This window comes from Astyanax mexicanus, chromosome 2, assembly GCF_023375975.1.
Source record: "Astyanax mexicanus isolate ESR-SI-001 chromosome 2, AstMex3_surface, whole genome shotgun sequence".
In the NCBI taxonomy this organism is placed as follows: Eukaryota; Metazoa; Chordata; class Actinopteri; order Characiformes; family Acestrorhamphidae; genus Astyanax; species Astyanax mexicanus.
The window spans coordinates 54253004-54277278 of record NC_064409.1 but is presented as its reverse complement, the minus strand read 5'-3'; the positions used below and the strand labels follow the sequence as shown (position 1 = coordinate 54277278).

At 39.5% G+C, this 24275-nt stretch overlaps 1 protein-coding gene across 2 annotated transcripts in view; it reads right to left on the bottom strand.

Moving 5' to 3' along the window:
* Window positions 1-77: 77 nt before the first annotated feature.
* The window catches only part of arid3b (AT rich interactive domain 3B (BRIGHT-like)), a 28192-nt gene continuing 3994 nt past the window's right edge, over window positions 78-24275 (bottom strand). The window contains exons 3-9 of one of the 2 annotated variants that reach the window (XM_007246595.4): window positions 16902-16976; window positions 16527-16599; window positions 4930-5113; window positions 4592-4842; window positions 2932-3237; window positions 2744-2833; window positions 78-2451 (exon numbers count right to left, since the gene is read on the bottom strand). In XM_007246595.4, the coding sequence (XP_007246657.2) occupies window positions 2285-2451; window positions 2744-2833; window positions 2932-3237; window positions 4592-4842; window positions 4930-5113; window positions 16527-16599; window positions 16902-16976 (1146 nt within the window). In that variant the 3' untranslated portion in view covers window positions 78-2284. The remainder of the gene's footprint in view (window positions 2452-2743; window positions 2834-2931; window positions 3238-4591; window positions 4843-4929; window positions 5114-16526; window positions 16600-16901; window positions 16977-24275) is intronic. The other variant, XM_022672275.2, reaches the window with a different exon arrangement.

The window sequence follows — 24275 nt, the reverse complement described above, 5'->3', positions numbered from 1 at the left end:
TGATTTCAAAACTAAAAACACAAAATATATAAATAGTGGAAAAATATTAACAGAAGGAAAAAAACACAAGCCTGCACTTTTTGCATTAACTCAGAGTTTAATTCCACTTTGTCAAGCTCCATGTGTAAATAAATTGAGAACACCAGAGAGCACAGTAGAAAATACAGTGAGATGGTCTTTGGTTTTTTAGCTGCGTAGTTATCTGATAAATACAGTAAAAAGAGAAAATGGGGAATATAGTATCTGTAGGAAATATTTTAAAGCACAAAACACTGAAGTACAGATAGTGGTGAATGTTCCTTTCAGAGGTTAAAGGAAAAAAATCCTTCTGACCACATCTGTTACCCAAGACTGTTCCTGTTGTAACATGGCAGTAAGATATTGGGACAATCTCATCTCAATTCAGTAAATAATATAGATGCAACAAAGTTAAATTCAAAATTCAAATTCATCAGTATTTACATTTATCAGGTACTAAGAGGACCTGACAATTGAAATAAGATACCCCAAACCCACAGACATGTTCTTTGTAGAATAACTAATACATATTCCAAACGGTATGAGATTTGCTCTTTTTAAAGTCATAAACTTCAAATAATCCTCCTCATTCCATGGTCTAAAAGCTGTTCTCAGTCATTAGTTATCTATATATATTTATACATATGAGGTATTTCTTCCACTACTATCCTGAGAACATTTCAAAATTTACCAAGAGGTAATTTCAGAGATCATTCATAAAACTCAACATCTTTATCTGACTATTTATCTAGTGTATGAAGCAAATTCTGAGATAATTTCTGACTTATATTATACAAAGGTAATTATGAGGTAGCTATTTCATTTCTCCTGCTGAGGTATATCTAGTCTTGTTCATTTGAGACATGAGGCATTATGGTGGTGAAGTAAAAACCACAAAGATCAACCTGAAATTCCTGAGAAACCTGCTTTCCAATATGGAAAGGCATTTGAGGTCTAAAGGTATAAAAAGAGATAAAAGAGGAAGAAAATGAAGAAAAGAAGAAATGAAAATAAAATTCCAAATACAATGATGAGTGAGGGAGGAACAAGAACATCTCGAAGCGCCATTTCTGTCAAAGATCAGTAATTATTGAGAAAACTTTTTACAGCTTAAGTGAACAGATTCCCTGATATTTCTTTGATTTTAACATGATCATGCCTTTTTATACCTAATTTGATATATCAGTATATCTGAAAAAAATCCTTACTCTTTCTCCACATAGTCCAGGTATAACAAGTTAATAAAGGCCCAGATTAGGGAGCCTATAACTGATCGTCCAACGCCATCTAAATGATTGACTTAAGGAACACCAGGTGTCCCCCTCTACTGTTAAGCCTACACAATATATCTTGATACAGTGGTACACATTACTTTTGGACCAATCTGTTGTCTATAAAATGTCTAAATAATAGCAAAAAGTATGCTTTCAGCTGTGTAAACTGCAGATTCAATACTCAAAACTCTTTTCAAAATCTATACCTGAAACTCTTTCAAAATCAACTTTATATTTTTGGAAATCTAGAAACTAAACATAATGGAAAACAAATCCACAATCAAATCAAGAAGAAATATACTTAATAAAAAATTAAAAGAAAAGTTTGACCCCATTGCTAACCAAAATAACTCTGCAAATAACACTTAATGGGATTGTGGTCCATTTGAAATCCAGCAAAATGAACAAAAAGAAAAACCATTTATCCACAAAACAGCAATCAGAGTACTTAGCCCTGGTACATCTACTGTTGGTGTGCATAAGATAAATATGGCCAAACTTACACAAAACAATGTACTGATGAAAAAAAAAGTCACTTGTTCAAACCCCACTGTAGGATTTTGGCAGAATATTTTTGCCATGATTGTTAAGCAGTGGTGTTTGTAAACATGATTATATGGATGTAAATGCATAGGTAATAGTACAGGTATTAAACATGTGGAGCACAGAGATGTGCCCATAACAGCATTTTCATTCAAGATAATGAGGTAAATGAGGTATTTGTTGTTTTGGATCTGATCAATATCATGATCTTCCAAGTCCTGAGAGTGTTTGCAGCAGGCATGTGGCAAAGAGCAGAGCCCATCTGCAACAGGGTAGAGCAGTTACTAAACTCTTCGAGGGTGAAGGCCTCTTTCAGTGAAAGTGAGCCTCATGGGTCTCAAAAGGAGGTAGACTTGGCTTTGACAGACCACTGAATGGTCAAAGTCTCTCCACAGATAGGGTGTGCTTCTCCAGGAGAGGGAGACCATAGTTAGGCAGGTGGTTGGGAGCTAAGGAGAGACAGCAGCAGGCTCCACAGAACCAGGGCCTTTTGAGGAAGAGGAGGTGGTGGAGGAGGAAGAGGCGAGGCTGGGGCTGTGCGTGGAGCTGTGGGATATGGATGTAGCTGTGGCAGGGTTAGGCATAGCTGCAGGGGACTTCTGAGCATACAAGGAACCTGTACAAAAAGAGATTATATGAAATAAATACAGTGTTTATATAAAACATAGTTAATAGAAGAGTTTACACTGTTTAAAAGGTATGTGAATGTTTAAAATTGACAAAAAAATTTAAACCACAATCTCAAATAGTGATGCCAAATGATGTTGCGACCATATATGCATTGGCAGATGTTAACATTTAATAAATGTTACACTGACAGAGAAAGACTAACTAAACTAAACTAAAGTAACCATATGTAAATAGGCAAACTCTGGTCATTTTCTGACCATTTCAAATCTTTTACACACCTGAGTAAATTATCCCATTGACCTCAATGGACACGGTGATACTGGCTGATCCATTTGAAGAGATACTGAGAGATAAATCCTGCTTTTCCTCTACAGAAAGAAGAGAATAACCATTATTATTTACATTATTTGCAACTTCATTTTAGAATTCACTTAGGACCGTTATACATTAAATCTTGAAGACTCACCACGTGCACTGGTGCTGTTCATGCGCAGGTTAGCAGGGTTCACTTGCGATGCCATGGCAAGAAGGTTCTGCTGGAAAGCCTGCTGCAGCAGCCTCTGCTGCTCTTCTGCCAGGCGGGCCATTTTCCTCTCTGGTGCCTCCATGGCAGCAGCACTTGTAGCCATTGCTGCTGCCCCCATGCCAGTCTCCAGTCTTTCACGCAGCTGCTCCAGGGTTGCAGCCCGGGCCAGCTGCTGCTGCTGGTGACCCAGAGCCAAAGCTAGGGGAAGTCGACCTGGCAACATAGAGGCTGGACCATCTTCAGGAACTGAAAATGCAGATAGAGAATAAACAGTTAATCCAAATGATAATGGCCAAATTGATACAAGCAAAGCATCATCAAATCAAAACACATCATACAACTGATGTCTTGAATCTTTTGTTTGTGTGTCCTAGTCAGGAAACCAACAAATGATTTCTTGGCCAAATAATTGGAAATATAATTGTACAACATTGAGTGTTGCATATATTTTTAAGAGCGTGTGGGTTTTGAATAATCATTCCATACTTTTTGACTTATCTATAGGAACACAGAGCCAAGCAATTAAACACTCCATGCTGAAATGTGGTTAAATGTCTAATGTGCTCCTGAGGCCCCAAAATGTGACTGCCTGATGTAAGGCCTTAGAAAAACCTTCCTCCTAATGCTTTTCACACTCTGGCCCTGTGTATTCAGCCTCTAAAGACCAGGAAAACTGCCCATTTCCTAGACATTTCCTGCCTGCCAAAGCTGACCATTAAACTGAGCTTTCTTTAAAAAAAAAAAAAAAAAAAAAGCTTTTGGTTATGGAAACAGACAAATATAATTTACAATGATAACAATGATAATATCTATATTTTAATAAAGAAAAAAAAAAAAAAAAAAAAAAAAAAAAAAAAAAAATATATATATATATATATATATATATATATATATATATATATATATATATATATATATATATATATATATCTATGTTTATATGAAATACAATATTATACAATTCTGGTATCTTGACAGCAGGTGGCGCTTGAAACCTTATATTCACACTTGCACAGTAATGTACAAAACAGGCCTTTTTTATGTCTGCAACATATTTCCCAAAATTGTGTGGACTGGCAGGGCTAATTCTGGGTTTACGATTAGGGAACAAATGAGTACATAATGAACTGAAAACTGTAGAGTATGCATTTTCATTCCTTAAAGGAAAGCAAAGCAGTGTTTTCTTTTTAATTGTTTAAAATCTTTATCTTTTGGGCACTTAAGATATGTGTACATAGAATGCTACATCAGTGGCTTTCCAATAACAAATAAATAATCTGCATATTTTGTCATAGTTGTTGACCTTTAATGTTAACTAGGAGATGCTGTACTATACTATATGTTATATATGTAGATAGGAAAGGTTATTTTACAGGGACATCAACCATGTTCTTCAAAGTTTGATTAGTGTTTTTAAGCTGTTCTGTCATTTCCATCACTCACATCCAGCCTTATACGTTTGATATAACATTCAATATCATCCAAGGAAATTAAATTTTTGTATTGTTTTGGCTGGGACTTTAAATGCAGCCTGTCTGCTGAAATAGTTTGGAGTAAAATAATAAGCGTTTTCCCAGCATGTTAAACAAGATGTGATTACCTGTTGCTTTCTTAAGGGCTGGAGTAGGTGTGCTCTGCAAGCCGTTGTGTCCAGACGCTGGCAGGTGCATTTTGGGAGGAGAGAGGAGGTGTGGGGCGCCGCCACTGGGGGAGGGAGAAAAGCGGTAAAGGCTATTACTGTAGCCAGGGCGACGACCCTCTCTGCGGTTACTGTCAATGGCAGCTTGTAGCTCACCAGGAGAGCTGAGCCCTTTCTTCTCACATTCATACGGGTAGAGGTACTTCATATATCTACAGGTGAAACACAAGAACACAGATCAGTATACTGCACAAATTCAAGCAATATCATGCTTCAGTCAACATGCTTTGCATCCTTACTGTGTGCGGAGGGTGAAGGCTGCACTGGTGATGGAGGTGGGCAGATTCAGGCCTTTGGTGATCTCTCTCCAAATTTTCTTATTGATCACTTCTACCAGTCCTCCTTTCTCTGTAACAAGTTTGTAGAGCTTATAGAGGTCCAAGACTTGCTTGGCCATGATGGGGATCCGATTCACAGGTGTACCTAAAGGGGGAAGAAAAAACAGGTTAGGTTGTGTGCTTCTATTCTAAAAGCAGTAATACTAGGTAAATGGAGGTTTGGTGGGTATGGGGCCTCCATCATAGATGTGAAGTAGTTGGCTAATGTACCATGTGCACAAAGAGCAAAAATAACATGGATATTTTGTCCTCCAAAAGGGAATGTACCTTTATCTCTAGACATCATAGCATGTAATTACAATACTGTAGGCAGTACCCAGAGGGCCTTACTAATGTATATACACATGGAATATTTTTATTGTAAAGGTTGCATTTACAATAAAAAATATTTTGATTTATATAATCGATTATGCAGAGCTGTTTCCCTTTAAGTACATAATCCGTACAGAGCTGTATGAACAGATAATTTTGGAGAGAAAATAAATTCAGTGCTTATGACTAGCATGCAATAATTGGTCTGAGATTGAACAGATCTCATACTGGCAAGATTTCAGGTAGGCAGCATTTGATTTGGTTTGAATATGAATATAAAAGTTCATTTGTCCAGTTTGTGGCATGGTTTCATCTGGTCCCATGAAATTAGGAAAAGTCCTAATTCCACAAAAAAACAAAACAATGAAAACTGGTTTACCTAATTAAAAAAAATCCAGATAATTCTGCACAATGCATTTGAGGTGAAACACTGACTATAGTGTCACAGTGCTGCAAAAGCAACAAAACAAAATTGTGTTACTGTCCAACAACAAATGGCCTGCACTGTAAGTGCATTGGAGTGCTAAATAAGAAAGTGGCTGTCAGAAGGGAAGAGGTAATGCCATAAGAAGCCATTCAAGGCATTAATTAAAAGGTTCACTGCAAGACCTGATGTTACGCGCCCCACCCAGCCGATTGGGGCAGGTTTTTAATCCACAAGTGCTAGCAGCAGGGGGACGCGTGGATAGGCACATGTAATGAAGCTCATTTGGAGGGATTGTGTCCGCTAAGTCCACATTCACACACACTCGTTTAGCCTAGTAAGTGTGTGTGTGGGGGAAGAAGGAGGGAGATGTGTGTGAGAGAGAGAGAGAGAGAGAGAGAGAGAGAGAAAGAGAGAGAGATGCAAGAGAAGCATGATACTTAGTTCTATCCCCAATCTCCCTAAATAAAACCAATTAATGTGTGTGGGGCAGATATGAATAGACTGAGGTTAGGTCTGTGTCTCTTATTTATACATGTACATCCAGACAACTGCCAGTACAGCTAAAGATACTAACTACAATATATTTAATGTTTGAGATGTGATTTTACTGCTATATGATTTTTTTCACAAAAAAAAGTTCACTACTTCACACTACTACTATAATATTATCATTGCTCAATATACAGAACATATAAAATCAGCCAGTGCAAACAAACACTAAGGAGTCTCATGCAGTTACAGCTAGGGCTGGGGCGGTATTGATTTTTTATAACCGCGGTAAAAAACTGACGCATCACCGCAATATTGCGGTTAACCGCGAGACCCCAAAACACCCCCCCCCCCCCCCCCCCCAAAAAAAAAAAAAAACACCACAAATTTATTGGTAACAGATCTTTATTCTTCAAACCATACAGCCTACACACAACCTCTACATAAACCATAAATACAGCATAACAAGTGAACATATGCTGCCTGTATAATTCGTCATTGTACAGCTAACCTGTCTTTTTCCGAGCAGACTTTTTGAAGGAGGAGCTTGTCCGCCTCCCCCTTCTCCATCCATAGATCTATTTTAGGGCTGGCCCGAATAGCGGTTTTGAGCTCAGGATATTCGGCAGTAATTGGTAGCGAATATTCTAATATTCGTTTAAAAAAAAAAGACGAATTAATCCACAGCAAAATTTTCCACTGACCCCCGGCCCCGAAAAAAATATATTTCTCACCCCTTTCCTCGGGCCGTTCGGGCTCAAGGCTCAAGAAGTCTGTGATAGGCGTCTGTTTTTTTTTATTCACACTCTTCTTATTTCTCATTAAATATCTACTAGATACAGATTATATCTGTACAGTATCATTTATTTCACTTCCCTCCTGAATATTTGGAGTGCATTATGTCTCCTTATGTTGTGTAGTTATGTAGTTTTCACCCCAGAATTTCTGCTGCCTCACACCAGGCTTCGGCTGCATCGCAGGGCAGGAGCGCAGCTGCGTTACGGCTATTTCGTTTGAATTGTGCAGTGCAGAGTATTACAGATTTTGTATTTTTGCACTTGGGCTATTAGCTCAATATTAAATATTTCGTTTGTTTATAAATTATTTTATATTCTTAAACCATGTTAAATTATATTTGATTGGAGGAAATTAATTCAGACATCATTTCTTTTTTGTCCCGTTACCGTTCCGCAAAAAAAAACCTTTTAATCCCGCATCAGCCCGCCACATACACAGTTTTGCCGCACCTGCCCCGCGGTCCTAAATAAATTTAATAAATTACATTTAGTGCTTAAAATAAAAAAAAATATTTATTAAAACCGCGCTGAATAGTGCGGTCACGTTTCTTACCACATTACAAAAAAAAAAAAATCGGTGTGTGTGTGTGCGTGTCGGTCCATTCTCCGCTCCTTTTTTGTGCTTAGGGTTTTTTTGTTGCGTGCATGAGAATCACTGCGTGATTATTACAATTTTCTTAACTATTTATTAATGTGCTCCCACATCCTCTGGATTGATTAAACTCCTGTTCCCGCCAATAACAATTCAGTTCTGTCTGTGCCGCAAGATATCCTGACGGGACCCGCGTCATATAATATGTTGATTAAAATGTCGTGACGTTAAGAAATCGGCTCGCAAGAGACAACCGACCAAAAAAAAGACATTAGTTCCATTTTAAAATAATAGAAACCTGTCCTTTATGTTTGACAATTTTTGTTTCACTTTACGTGTCCTTACTCATCTGAAGTTTATTTATCTGAACTGAGTTTTATATGGTTATATTTGTAGCGGTTCTGAACTCAGTTCCGCGTGCTGTGAAAGAGACAAGGCGCAGCGCATTTTACCTCAGACTTGGTCAGATAACAACATTTCAGTAAAGATGGTGGTTATCGTTTTATATCATTGCTTTGCTGTTTGAACTACACTTCAACCAACCTTACTATTTTTCCCAAGACTGAGGCGCAATGCCGCGCGTTCTCCGCGGTGCTCACGCAGAACAGCCAACAGCCAGACAATGAATTAATATATTTTACTTTCTCAAAATGTGACCACGGAACACCTTACATGGCTCTATGGTTTACCTTGAGGTGGGTGAATTAGTTTGATGTGTTGGCGAGAGGTGCAGACACCACTTTCCGGCAAAACTTGCAGATGATTCTCTTCTGTTCTGAGTCTTTTTCTTCCTTTTTTCTCAACTTACTGAGCCTGCCCTGTAGCTTCCATTTCCGAGCCAATATTAGTGCTGCTAATCTTCACTCTCTTCAGCAGCCTCAATGGAGACGAAGTGAGCAGGAGACTCCAGAGCTGTTCTGACCTCAATGAGTACCACGCACCGCGTTTTGCTTAACCCATTCGCCGCCGCGCCAGTGCAGCGGCAGCACAGATAAATGACAAAAAATTTTATATTCGATATTATGAATTTTGAGATCGTTTGACACCAATATCTATCGCGATCAAAATATATTTGATATATTGCACAGCCCTATAGTGTAGGACTTACACTTGACATATTAATACTGAATTCACCACAGTTGTGCTTATATGGAGCATTTTACTACCGCTCAAAACGCAGTCAATCAGATTTGACAGCCATAAAAAAATGCGGTAATGACGGTAATGAGCTCATCACCGCGGTGACGTCCCATAACCGCGGTATTGCGGTAATAAAATTATCGTCACAGCCCTAGTTACAGCCACAAGACATTTTAACTGATAGAAATGCTACTGACATTAGAGGCAATTCACCACAAGTGCAAGCACTTTAACAAATGTCTGTTTTCTTGCATGTGGGTGACTAGCATGAAACGTGACCTGCAGGTATCTCTGAAATAAATCTAACGCAGACAGTAATGTACGGATCTCTGAAGATCAAACCATGATATTCAACCCTATTCTTTCATCAGGCAGATGAATCTGAGCTGTGTTTCTGTAGGGATTTAACAGGAGCACAAGCCTTCATTTACCTCTGAAGCCCCTCTCAGGAGTATGCCAATAGGCATGACGTGTTCATTTACCCAGAGAGCATGAAGTGATTTAGAACCGCAGGCTTCCAAGACAGGGCCCAGCACTCCCTGGGGAGGCAGGAGCAAGGTTTTACTTTGAAAGAGAGTTATTTAACGCTGGGGATGACATTACTCATTCATCAAACGATCAGTGAACGGGCTCAAGCGTAGGGTTAACTTTAGGTCACTGTGCTAGGGATTTAGGAACAGGTCAAAAGTAAGGGACATGAAGCAGTAGCGTCAAGGGAGGCCCTGTAGTATGTTCCAGAACTGTAAAACCGATTTAGCTACAAAATAGTGGAAAACCCATTTGCTACTTTCTCCATTAACAACCTTGAACATCAACTTTGAAAGTGATTGAAAGAGCCATTTATAAGCCTAAATGCTAAAGCAAACAAAAAAGATCATCTCTCCTTTGCTACAGAAGGGAGAAAGCATTAAGATATCACAGGAACGGGTAATGGTTCAAAAGAGTGAGCTGTGACATGAGGCAGAGCAGCACTGTGATTAGAACTGCCCCCTCCATCTAAAGACAGAGTTGGGTTAGAGCAGACAGGACCTGACCTTGCTAAGCCTTAAACAAATCAGTCACAACTAACAAGCCTGGGAGGGAGAGGAAAACAACAAGACACAATGTCTGAACGCATTAGCATTTTAAACAAAAAGTTATCAACCTGTCAAACTTCATTTTAAATCATAAACACAAATTTCAGTGCAACTAGAAGACTTTAGGGGCAACTAAACAAACCTGCACAGTTCCCAGGTTCAGTTTCCTACATGTTTCTCGTAAAAAAAAGAGGAGTTCAGTTTCCTACATGTTTTCTGTTTAAAGAAAAAAAAATAAGACAATACTTTAGGTTATTTTCATTTACTTTATTCCTTCTTCTCTCCTCTCCCTTCCCCCGTTCCATCCATCCTGCTAGTAAAAAAAAACAGGTCAGTGGATCTGACCCCTGCCCTATATATAGAGGAAACAGCTGCCCACATTAAGAGGCCTTTACTCTCTAATGAACCAATAGCAGAGCTTGCAATGCAGACTGGATGAAGGAAATACCACGCCAGGGTCTAAACAATGATTGCCTTTCTTACTGTAGGGCCACAGTAAAAGGAAAGGAGAAGGGGGCACAGGAAATTCATGGTCTCACACCAGATCAGACATCCTGGTTGATATATGAAAGCTAAAGGGATTGCACAAGACCCAGTAAGCACTGATCTGTATCAAACAAAAATGTTCAGAAGTTGACAGCATAGGTTGGCTCAATGGTCAACTCTTAGGTTTACATTTTATCTGGCAAACTCAGCTTCAGAAACAGAATTTCCCATTAGAAAAATTGTAAGAGCAGACGAATAAATGTTTGGACAGATGTTACAAAATTAAAATAACATTTGTTTTAAGTGCTGTGTGGGAAAACTAGCTAGTCTGGGATACTCTAATTAGCCCTAAATTCAGTAAAACAGCCTGCTGGAATGATAGGTTAGCATATCTAGCTACTTTAGGATCAGGGTTCACAGCAATAGCTACTTCATACTGCATTTACTTATGTACAAAGATAAACCATAAAATGAATTCAGACTGAGCAAACCTACACACTAATAATTAATTGGCATTAATTACCCATCCAACAACAAATTGTATACTGTTAATTTAGAAAGAACACTGTGGTAAGAACGTTTTTGTTTCCTGATAACAAGTAAGAAGTGTATGCAGTATTTTCTTTTTTTCTTTTAACAGGTGTTACAATTTATAGTAAGATATCAATGTGGAGAGCTTTGTAGGCATGTTTGCTACTAGAGGTAGAGAGATCTGTGAATTTAAGCCCGATTCATGGATTCATTACATTAACCATATTAACCTTTACAGGCAAAGCTGACAATATGTTGTGATGCAGTTTTTTTTGTGTGTGTCCCTTTAAAGAAGATAAGAAAGAATTTACTTTGCTTTTTGGAATCAGGCACAGCAGCACAACCTGTGTGCACAAAAACTGGTGATCAAAGTGGGGTTTAGAATCCCACATGTAGCATCCAAAAAAACAACAACAACAAAAAAAATAACATACCATCACCCTGGACATGATTTCATGAACAGGGTCTCTGCAGTGAAGACACCAGTCATAGTTCTATAAAGTCATAATTTTATGTATGCACCCCCTATGCAGACCCTGTGGAGGGTTATAATCAAATTATAATCCAAAAATCCATAAATAGCAGCAGTTCTTTGCTTAGACAGAAGGGCAGGAGGCAGCTTGTCTGGATTACTGCTAAAAGAGCCCTGTCAGCCAACACACGGCCTGACAGCACCATGTCAGCGTCTGGAGCAAACACACACACCGAACACGCACACACACCGAACACGCACACACACCGAACACGCACACACACCGCACACGCACACACACCGCACACGCACACACACCGCACACGCACACACACCGCACACGCACACACACCGCACACGCACACACACACACACACACAGACACACACACCGCACACGCACACCGCACACGCACACCGCACACACGCACACGCACACCGCACACACGCACACCGGATCTGATTACATTCATTGTATTTGTAGTGTAAGAAATTGTGCAGTCTCTTCTTTGCTTTATAAATCATTTCTAAAAAGAGAGAGAATACACTTTCTAATCTGCAGAAATTATTCATGTCTTCTTTCCCCACTCTCTATCCACCTTCTCAGTAAATACAAACTGTAGTTCCTGATGCCAGGTGGGTTAATATCCAGAGGTTAATATCCAATTAATAAAGCAAAGATATTTGTTTTACTTGAAGTGAAAATAGTTCTTTACGTGCATTAAGATTAATGAGTCAGTTGATGTAAAGACATTAATTAGACTGCAGCCTGTGTCTGGCATTTGAAGCAACACCCACATTTACAGTAGGCTTTAGCCTGGAGTGCTGGCGCTATGCACTCTCTCATCACGTTTTAGTTATTCCCTCTACATAAAGAAACACCACACTGTGTAACAAATAGGTATGCCCACGGACTGAAACTAGAACCTACATATGATTGCAAGGTCTCCAAATGTACATGTGACCGCGATCCACATGCAGTGTTTGTTTGATTAAAGCCGTTCCATTTCATTGGCTCAAAAACCTTATAGGTTACATGAACAAAACTAAAGACCCAGAGAGTGAGTACAAAGTGCTCGACTGCTCAGTCTGCGGAAATTAAACAATGCTGTAGGAGAGTGCACACCAGGAGCAGAAGGATCTTCTTGTCTTTCTAATATAAATCTCTAGTAGGTCACCATAAAAGTGTAGAGGGCTTGGGTGGGGGAGCAGCAGAACACATAAAAACACAGAGGAAGTGCATTCAGCAGGATGTCATAAACACACATAAGGGGAATAACAAGCCTCCTGAGAGCCAAAAGACAAAATGTCCACAAACAGGACATGCCTCTCTTACCATTACCTCAGCACAATACATGCCCCTATTCTCATCTGTGCAGCAGGAAAGTAACTGGAAATAACATACTGAAGACTCCACTCCATTTTGGGGGGGGAAATTGCAAAACCACTATTTACTGATACTAAAATGTAACTTAAGATATTTTCTGCATTCATGTGTTGTTTAAAAACCTAGGATAATTGAGTAATTAAGGCTCCTCTCATTTTCTGGCAATGAACGTTTGTGTTTACAGTGTTTAATAGTAAATAGTAATAGTAAGGTGTAATGAGTAAAAAAAATCTCAGTTGGATTGGATCTATTTTTTTTTTTTTGTCAAAGACTGGATTTGAATCATGAGAGGCATTAAGCAACACACTAACCAGTGTTTACAGACAGCGACAGGACAGATAGTGGATCAGTTTGTATGTTCTTACTGCAGCTCTTTGTCAAGACTGAGGGAATTATTACTGTAAAAATCAACATTAGTAAATCTGTATTCCACACTGTTGTGGTTAAACCTAAACTGGTGAATAATCTATGAAACATGTGGGTTCTGAACTGTGGTTATCTGTGTGTAAAGGCAGAAGCATATTGCAGCAAGTTCAAACCGTACAAACATTCTCTCCATGTTCCACATCTAACCCTAAATTAAAGGTTCTTGGACGAACAATCCATCTTAACAAACCCTCTTAAAGACTGTCTTGTAAAGAGGCTCTAAAAGATTAACTGTGCAACCATCCTTTGTTACATCATATGGTAGTTAACTGTGTAACTAGTTTTTTTTTACTGTAAGTGAATATTTACTTTTTGCTTGTATGATATCTTAAATTTAGTGTGTGGATGTCTGTCTGGGTGGGTGACTTAAGGTAATAAGCAAATTATAATTTTGGAGTCCATGGTCCTTTGCTTTAATGAATTTAATCATAATTGCATACATTTTTCCCATTTTTACTCAACAGGCTTTCAGGCTAAGCACTCCTTTCAAAAACCTTATGTTTCTCCCTCTTCCTCTATCTAGTCACCATTTCCTCCCCCTCCCATCCTCTCTTTCTCCCCTTTATGTCCTGCTGATGCTCTCCAGTCTCTCCATTGTCTCTTCCCTTCCACTGTCTGTCATTCTCCTCATATCAAAGGTGGGGCCCTACATTTTAGGGACTCATTAATCTTCTGCAGAGGGACAGGGGGCCCCTTAATCCAACCCCCATCCCCACACACACACTTCTATCTGATCCAGCCCAGGCCCCAAGCAAGTGGCCACCCCTCCTGCCCCCCTCCGAAAACACACACACGCCAAACATCCCTCAGCCGATTCCCCTGCAGCCCTTGCCTCTGTACTCTTCCAGCCTTATCAGGTTTCATAGACTTTGACAAGTAGGACAATGCATAGAGGCCCGTGTATACTGAAGTAAGTGTGGGTGTGTGTGTGAGTGTACATTTTGTGTGTGAAAAGGAGCCAGATTTTAATTATAATTTTTAAAATGATCATTTGTGAACCAATAGTTTACAAATGCTGGGATGTCACAGAGAATTTAATGATCTAATGATGACACTGCACAGACACTGCCAACTAATCCTACAGCAGAGACTGCAGAGAGAGGAGGTAGAGACTGATATTAGAGATGGACTTTGTGTTTCTGAGGGTAATACTAACCGCTGATCATCTTTCATATGAAGTGGTTGATCGCTGATACTGATTAAGGCCAGGGCTGAACATTACATTAACTACATTAACATTTACAGTCAAAATTGGTAATGCATCATCACGCAGGGATTCTGTAATGTTTTTGGCATTGTCTCACAACATGAAATATAAAACTGAAGAAGCAGAGCCATCAAACAAAGCAGGGTTCAACCTTGGCTTTAATGAGTGTCTGCATTGCGTGCAAGGTCTGTAGTTCCGCTAGCAGTTGTACATGGAACTGCAGTGTCCTAGGATTAAGCAGCCTTGTTTGAAAATCACTGTTCAATCGAGCTAGTTGATTGCTTAGCATGAAGACATTGGGATATTGTGCTCTTAAAGCATAATAAACAGGGAGAGGATGTATTGGCACAGAAGAAATATAAAGAATCATTTGGAATAAATGTGCTTATATATAAACCTGACAAGATAAAAAAAAAAAAATTACATTAAAATGCACACAGCTGAACTTGTTCCATGTCCTATCATTTTTACCACCACACTGGTCACCACTTTATGTGCAGGAACAGGAACAGATAAGATAAAACACTGACCCTCGGCTTCCTGTCTTAAGGAAGGCCTTAATTGGACTACTTTAGGTCAACACAAAACATATGAATAGAGGTGTGTCAGAAACATCTCGGCTTGTCGCCGCTTCTGTGTAAATGGCCGCGTGATTCACACTAAGGCAGCCGAACAAACATCATTAATCACCGGGAGTGGACCCCACCGACAGACATTTGGCATGATCACACTTTTGCCGTCCACCCTCCATTATCAAGTCTCACTTCTTGACACCCCCCACCCACACACAGAGAGATGGGGGTTGGCAAAGAAGCACAAACAGCTCCCCATCTGGTTTAGTTTAAATCCTACGGTAGGGGTTAATAGCCCCGTCAAGCTGTGTCACTGAAAGCTTAGCCTGTCTGATGACGCTGACAGACTCATCTCACTGTCACAATATGACAATCAAACAGAGTCAAGACATATGATTCCACTTAACTAACTAAAGGGGAAACTAACTCTCAGAAACTAGGTTAGTTCTATGTTTCGTTTGAATCAGTGAGTATATTGTGTGCAAAAGAATTCTAGAGAATAAAACTTTTCCCACAATATATCTAATTATATTGTGATATTTTGAAAAACATGCAGCATCAGTGTTTAAACTGAACCTTATATTTATATTTATTAATACCGGGGATATTTCAGATACCTATAGATATAGAGTGAACCATTTTGACCCTAAAGGAAATTGTAAAAGGTTTATATTAAATAAGGGCACCAAGTTGTGCGTCATGTTCAGCAAGAGCCTGGCTTTTTACAACATGCATTTTATTAGATCACATTTGATTTTCATTTGTTTGCATTAAAACCACCTTGATGACACAGGGGGGGAAAAGCCAGGTGTAAACACCCACAAGATGCATTGTGATCAGATTAAGATCAGTTTTGGACGGTTTGGGGATGGACCTCATATGTATTCAACGCTAGTGTAAATAGAGTGCCTTTTCTGTGACAGGAATCCATCAAGCAGGCAGAAAAAGGGAGGAGACAAAATCATAAATACGACTAATTATTACTGTGATCTAGGCTTCTTCCCACTCTTGCTCTATCCTCCTTCTCTCTCTTTTTCTCTCCGTCTCTCTCTCTCTCTCTCTTGTTCGAGTGTGTGTATGCTCCTGCTTATTTATCAGTCGATGAGAGCAGCAAATTCCCTTGTGGCTTTAATAGCCAGTCCCACTTTCTGATAGTCATTACAGGAATTCAAGAAGCATCTGTTGTTCCACAACATTGTAGAATCCGCACTGTTAATCTAAACTATTCACACTCTGCCAGAGCAGGACATATTTTATGATAAACCCTTGTTTACGGGAACTTAAAGGAAACAATATACGTGCTGGTGTGCTCTTGCAGGAAATTAAAATGAATTCATTACATACCACATCAGGTGTGTATATTCATAACAAGTGTAAACAGAGCCTGGAAAGTTTAACAAGATTCTATCTGGATACAAAACAAATCTTAAGTCTATTCTATTCAATGTTTATAGGCTACAAGTGTTTATACTGAGACATCTCAGAATATTTGTGCGAAATACAAATTACAGATGGTTTAGTTATACTTTGAATAATCTACCCTTGTGCAAAGAAAAAAAAAACAACAATAAAAAAAATCTCTTACCTCTTTTCTGCATGAAAAGGAAAAGGTCATCTAGAAACTCCTTCCTGTTAGGGTCGTTGTCCAGTTCATAAAGCTGCAAAACAAAATCAGCAAAATATTATTTTTTAATGTATCTCACCCAAACTTCTTCACAGCAGCACTTTTCAAATCCCACTTTTAACAATTTAAAATAATCCTCTACAGGTGTGAAAATAAAACATAGAATTGCTTTTTATACCATTTTTCAGCTTCTTACCATTTATCATATCGTTACAACAGATCAGCAACTTTCTAAGCAGCATAGGCCCTTCAGGCAACACCCTGAAACTGTGTCAGTGTGTCACAGATATGACCATAACAACTTAACAGCCATGACTTTTGGATCTTAATGTTTACCTTGGCAAAGTCTCTGGAGGCCTCCCCCCTTGCTCTCCCTCCATCACTTTCTTCATTCCAACTTGCATTCCCATTCTGTGGGGGGAAGAACACTCAGCTTTAGAACCATACAGACAGAGAAAAAGAAAGCTATCCGAACTGTAGGATAATAAGTCACCACCTTAATTACAAAATAAATGCTTTTCTGGAAGAGCTGCGAGATGCAGAGCTATGATCAAAAGTGCAGTAAGGTGGTAGAGACCTTGCAGAATTTAACAAATAGTTTACAGACTCGTGGTTATACAACGTTACGCAGCACTCGCAAACTTCATCTCTCCCTCTTCTCTAAAGATACTTAGTGCAGTTATCAGAGCTAAGCCCAGAGAAGTAGCAATACAAGAGAAGAGAAGTAGCAATACAAAAGCTATTCTCCCTATTAAAAGGTCCATACAGCAGCACAATGATTTTTCTTCTTTCTTCTCAATCTCAGGTGTTTTGCATACTAAAGACCAATTTATGCATCTGCTTCAAATCTACACCACAGACTACAAGATTCCTTCCTGAAGCTGTGCATCCTACGCTATAACCTACAGGGTAGCCTGATGTCCACCTCCTTACTAAAGGAAATACATGACGCAGACAGTGGCAGCTGTAATTGGTCCGATGAGCCCCATGTTCCTGCCTATAAATTCAACATGCAAACGTAGGTATAAACATACACAACAGCATAGACCACTTGCGCAAGCAATATCGTAAGCTGTGTTGACTCAGTGCAGAAGTATAAGACCAGCCTTAAGGCATCTTATTCAATAACTACAGTGACTTCTGTTAAAGAAATTTGACTTTCTTTTGGCTTGCTGGCAGGCAAAGAGCCTGTTAAAGGGTTATGGTAAAAAAATGGTACATGGTTAATGACGTGCGAGACACTATGTAAGTCTAATTTCGTTATGTGTCTACTCTGAATAAAGTCAGTTTGGTCATAATTTGTAATACAAGAAAAAGATCTCAAGTCACTCAACCATGAAGCTAGTATACAAATTAAAACCCTCATTAGGCACTGAGTTGGTCCATTTAGTATTAAAACTCAACCTTGACAGGGGAAATTAGCTTTTTACCAAAATACAAATGCAAGCTAAAAAAAAATACTTGATTTCAGAAGAATTTAGTCCCCTCATAACCAAAATACACAAAACTGTTTAAGTGAATAAATTGACATCTCCTCTTTAAGTTCTTTCACAGCACGGACTTGTAACATTGAGGTTTGTTTTAAATTAACCTTTAGTTGGCTTGGTTGGAGGGGAAAAACCTGTCTCATTAGAGAGAGAGAGGACTCTCAAACAGAATGGCACTGATGGCTTTACCATATAACTCAGAGAGGTTAGTAGTTCCGGTCCTGCAGGGCTGGATTCCTGCAGTTTTATGCATTTCCTGATCAAGCCTACTGGCGATTCCAACACTTTGGCAAACAGATGCCTTTTAATGAATGTAGTATTTTATCCCCCAGACATTATTCAACATTTTGAGATATCTTTAATGTGCATCTTAGGTCATTCTGATTTTGCAGGGCATTACTTCGTCATTCGGGGGTTTTGGCACAGAGACTCTTGTCTACTCAGCATGAAGCTGGACACTATTTGGAAGGCCATATTGGCTTTTCTTATATGGGTATCAAATGATATTAAGACATTTTGTGGGTTTTCAGGCACTTTGATTGGCGTCTTCAAGACCACTTTCTTTGAGTGTTTTACATCACTGGCGTCCTCAGCTGGGTTTATAATGCACTTATAAAAGTCTAAGAGTCCCTCGGTGCACATACTCTTTGCATGATTACGGGCAATCCAGCCTGTGCGCCCCAGAGCTCATCTGAGCAGAGTTAGAAAGGACGCGGCAGAGAGGTAATAAAGCACTTTTACAGGAGTTCCCCTCCATCCCCCTCTTTAATATGCTAAGTGAATCACAGCTGGGGAGAGAGCAGGATCTTCAGAGTTTACAGCTAACACACACCAGCTGGGCCCAGAGGAGAGCACACTCGGCAGGGGACCAACTGTGGAGGGCTGACACACTGTGTGGTATTGTGATGTGTGTGAGTGAGAGACGTCTGTATGCACGCACGCACACACACACACGGCAGTGCTGTCAATACACTAACTTTAGTATTGGCTGTACTATTCCTCTCACTCACACAGACACACGTTGTAGAACAGTCAAGACATTTATAAACTGTTTAAGCTGTTATCAGGCTTACTGGTCAGGCTTTAGCCTTACTAATCATATTACAGAAGACTGACTGATGAGTGAGCAAATTAGCCCAGAGGAGGAACCAGATGACCATCTGGGTTAGCAGGAGGAAATGAAGCTCCCCTCCCCCATATCAATTCAATAGAAACTCGCATAGCCTAACTGCCCATACCAAATAATTACTCTGGAAGATGAGGCAAACGTCTTATGTTACAAGTGTGAACACACATTCTTTCTGTGTGTTATTCAACAAAAAGAAAATCACCATGTGGTCTGGTGAGAAAGACACCAGCACAATAAGAACAAATACGTCAAAAGATTTGACCTCATCTGCAGAGAAACAAACACATAGTTGGGATTTCTACCGAACAAAGGAGAAACCAAGTCTGAAAATCAAACAGATTTGCCTGGCTGTCAGTACAAACATTACAGTGGGCTGAAATGGATGACCAGTATTTGCATTTAGAGGAAATAAAGGGCCTGCAGATGACACAATGCTAACGCCTCAAAGGTATATACTGCATGCAAAGCAAAGCCAGCATCTATGCTAAACATTTGAAAGGGGAGGAGCTCAGCTTTGAGTGGAGTCTGATTCTACTGTATATCTAGCAGATTATACTTGTTTAAAATAATTTATTTCACTCTAATAAACTCTGGATATATAGCATGCACTATGAATACCACCATGTCATTGACTGGTGTGTGTGTACATATATATATATACACACGATTCCAACATCTGTTTATTAAGGCTATAAGACAAGGATCTAATGATTAAAAAGGTTTAAGCCATTTTCCCTTTTAAAGTACCTTAATATCCGTAACATTCACTAAAGAAATCTGTCCCTTTTTTCGGATTAGAATGAGCATTTGCTCCAGATGGAGATGAGAGTTCTTACAGTGGCGCAGCTGCTTCATGAGCCATATCAATGAAATCAACTTAAAAGCCACTGCAGGGGGCCTCTGTAATTTTAATCCAAATCAAATAATTGGTCCTGCGGTGCCATGCTGAAAGTCAGATAATCATTTATTCAGCTCCTTGCTGTGCTTGGGAGCCAGGAGAGGGCGGGGGTTTCATGTAAACGATCTCTGCTTTATTGGAGACTGCGTGCCTAGCTGGCTGTGCGCCATCACATGCAATTTGAACACAGTCGCTTAAGTTGATACAGTCAATTAAAATCTTACATGCAGCCACTTTAGAATGTTGAATCCACACAGACTTAAACAGTAGGAAAATAAAATATGCGTATAAAGTATGAGCATATAGAGGACATCGCACAGACAATGCTGAATGATGAATCAAACATGTTTAGCAAGTGTAGCAACAGTGGTGAGCTTCACATTAAACAAACTAGAAACTAGTCTGGAGGAGAACAGGCACAACAGAAACAAAGAGCCACGAGGAGCCTGTAGCTGCTTGTCTAGAAGCTTTAGCAGGGCCTGAGGCAAGGGTCATATCCAGTGGCTGACTATAGACTGGGCGCTACATTACAAAACAGATTGTCTTTCAGAGAAAAGGACACAGGTGTGAATGTTTCAGCCCACACAGGACAGCACCATCATTAGGGTGTGATTTTCCCAAGCTAACACTTATAATATATAATGGAAGCTTGAGAATTTACAGGATGTTAAATCATTTGTTTGCAAAAGGACATTAACAAAATGCTCAACTGAAATCTTTCCTGCTGTTTTAATTTATAATCAAACACAGTAGGTATGTACATACTAGTGCAACACAGCTCCGTGGAGCTCAGAATCACAGCTCTGTGTTACTTACTTAAATTTAGCTATTCTGCAGATGAGAGGATCTTAAACAAACCTTTCAAAGAAAACTAGTGAGGCAGGTCAGGACAGGCCTTGAAGGTAAGGGGTTTTAGGGGGGAGGCAGACATTCAAGGCTTGCCGAGAGGTAAAGGAAATGGACAGGGAAATAAAAAAGCAGCCCCTCCTTCTTCTCCCCATCTACCTTTCTGCTCGATTACCACCCCCCTCCGTTACTACTTCTGTTACGTGCAGTCAAATTGACTAGAAAAGGTCACAAATCACAGGACGACTGCAGCACGGCCACTCCCTCCATTCTTTGCCCATGGGAATTCTCACCATTTCAAGAGACGGAACTCTTAATTCCACTTGGAATGTTTCCTTTGGGTGGGGCTGGTCAATCGAGACACATGCACGCACACACACATGCACCCACATACACACAGACCAAACCCCTCCCATACCTCACATACTCACTCCAAGCCTTTAAAGATTTTTACTATCAAATGCCTCCGACCTCATCTTTAACATTAACCCCAACAACAAAGTTCACAATACCCTTCTGAAAATGTACAGAACGAGAATGACTCATTGCACTACTTCCAGTGGAGATATTTGGAGCCACTGTGCATCTGATTTACACTTTACTAACAAACAAAAGCCGTGGCACAGACTAGAACTGAATGAGCTATGATCTTCCTCACAGATGGCTGCATTTTACACTGACGACAGCAATCACAACATTATAGGACCCTGGAGAGTTGTCCAACAGTAATGTCCAGTGCTACCTTTCCATCAAGCTGGACCACCAAACACAAGCTGATGGCGATAAAACTAGTGCAGTTATAGTCTATTTATTGTGAGAGAAAAAAAGGGTGAAAATAACTGCAGAGCTAAATAAAGAAAATCATGCATGCATACTCCCTGGACAACATGTACAGGCTGAAGCTGTCTGGCTGTGCACTGATAGATAATTTATGGGGCAAATCATTCATTCCACTGCGACAGTAAACCCTGATATAAGGTAATAGAAACTGATTGCTACCAGCTGGCTTACACTGCCGGCACAAGTTTGATGCGTTGTCATGGTGACGGTTAAATAATGCAACAGTGTTCGACAAACAAGATCATTCTGCGAGCAAAGGAAGGACATGAAATGCTCCGTCCATTCACCCAGTCTTTAACAGTGTGAAAATAATGTGTTGAAAAGACCTTTTGTCTGTCGGTACACAATCCTTCCTCTCACAGTAACAGCCTCTATTAAACCCAGCAAAAGCACAAGCACATCCGTCTAACAGGCCCGGCCATGTACAGTTATTGTATTGACATATCCATTCAACAGGATAACCAGCCTCAATGATCACAGAATAAATGACCATGACTGTCATAAAGGAGGATTTCACACAATCCCAACAGAAAATGGCAACATCCTCATTGTGCTAACACAGCTCTAGCTGACCCTGGCTGGCTATAATTCAGCACACGTGCTGTCCAGTGTCCAATGAACCTGATTAAACCACCATTAATCATACTAGATTAGCATGCTAGGGGACCACAAAAGAGGCATTGTGTCAGTCACTGAAAAAGAGCTTGCTACCAGTCTGTGTTTGACCAAAAAAGGCACTATGCCTTTGGAGTTGCTCGGGTAGTTTTTAAAAACATCAGTCAGCATTGCTTCTGTGCTGACAGCAAGCCAACAGCTTCTCTGTAAAGATACTTATGTACTTTTTGTTTTAAACTACACAAAGCATGTTTAACCTTCTTCATTTATATAGGGCTGGGCAATCTAGCATACATCTATATTTTCAAATATTTTACACAAGATTTAATACACATTAAACAAATAAAATACCTGCTGCAAATGTTAAAATCTGTGTGAATTAATAATGAAAAAAAAAACAAAAAACAAAGTGGATGGGTCCAGATGATTGAGGAAATTGACTATTTTCTTTTCTTAAACCGAATAGTAAAGTTTCTTATTTAAAATATATATTATATTAAATAGATATATAATTATATATTTACTATTTAAATATACACCACGTGCTGTGTTTCTGGTGTCAGAAAATACTGATATTTTTTACTTAATTTACTTAATTTTGTTAAGGCTTTCACCTCAATTTCTCTAATTTATATCCAGATTTGTTGATTTTTTTTTTATCGCCAAAGCCTAGCCTTATTTTCATGCTTGAATAAGTACTTAAACTACTAAAAATGTCACACAATAACAAAACGCATGATCTCATGAAATCCGAAAGGCGACTCCTTGAGCCGCATGCATGTGACTCCAGTAAACCAGTAGGTCACTCCCCATGGAGCAAAGCAGGCTTGAACTTGTTTTTTATCTCTAACGCTGCCAATTAATTCCATTATTTGCTAAGATTATATGTAAACACTGCCACAGTGTCTGTGCGTGACTGTGTTTACTCATTGACTGAGGCTTATCCATTGAAGTGTGAAAGGCTCCAAAAAGCCAACCCCCCACCCTCATTTGAAAATGCCATTTGTGGCATCTGTTCTCTTTTGTGTAGTCGGTGCCATCAAACCAGTCCCTTCCCTCTCCCAACCACCCCCTCCCCTTTACACACACACACACTCACTGCAATCTGATACTGTTACACTGTTGCACAGCATCATTAAATACTAAAGAGCACACAAAGTAAGAGAAGATAAAAAGGAAAGAAAACAAAGAGAGTCAAGAAAATTTGCTGTCGACAGTAAATTTACCTCCACCCATGTCAGAGCTAAGCCACAAGGTCAAACTTCTATATAGCATTAACTCAGTTTCTGCCCTCCCTAATAACACATGGCCTCAGAGTCCTGCTGTGCTCTAAAACTTCATTCTCATGACCCATGAGCACATGAAACAAACCATTTTTTACACTCACTGAACAAAAAAGTAATTGTGATTGTGATGTAGACATGACTGGAGAGGAGTGAAGGAAAAAAAAAAACAAGCTTATGCTGCTCTAGTATATGATTGCTAGTCTAAACATAGCTATAGACGCTCTTACAGTCAAACTGACTCCAGCTATAATGAAGCCCACATTCAGCTGGCAAAATTTAAGGGTGAACACAAGCAATCTTTTTGTCCACACCCACCATTAGCCTCTAAATATATAGTGACTTGTGGATGACGAAAACATCAGAGCTGCCTATCGACATGGAGCTTCACTTCCCACCATGATAGTTTTTTAAGGCTATGTGTTCAGTCGAATGGCATCTAGCTAAAAAGACACTGTATGAGAAAAAAGTGCTTACACAGTTTAACAGTCACAGATGTGAAATGGTCCTTAAAATAAATAAGGAAAAAGCCATCAAATATTTTTCCAAAAGCTATAACAATGAAAAAGAACAAAAGATTAGGGCAAACTAGAGCCCCACAACGTGCTAATG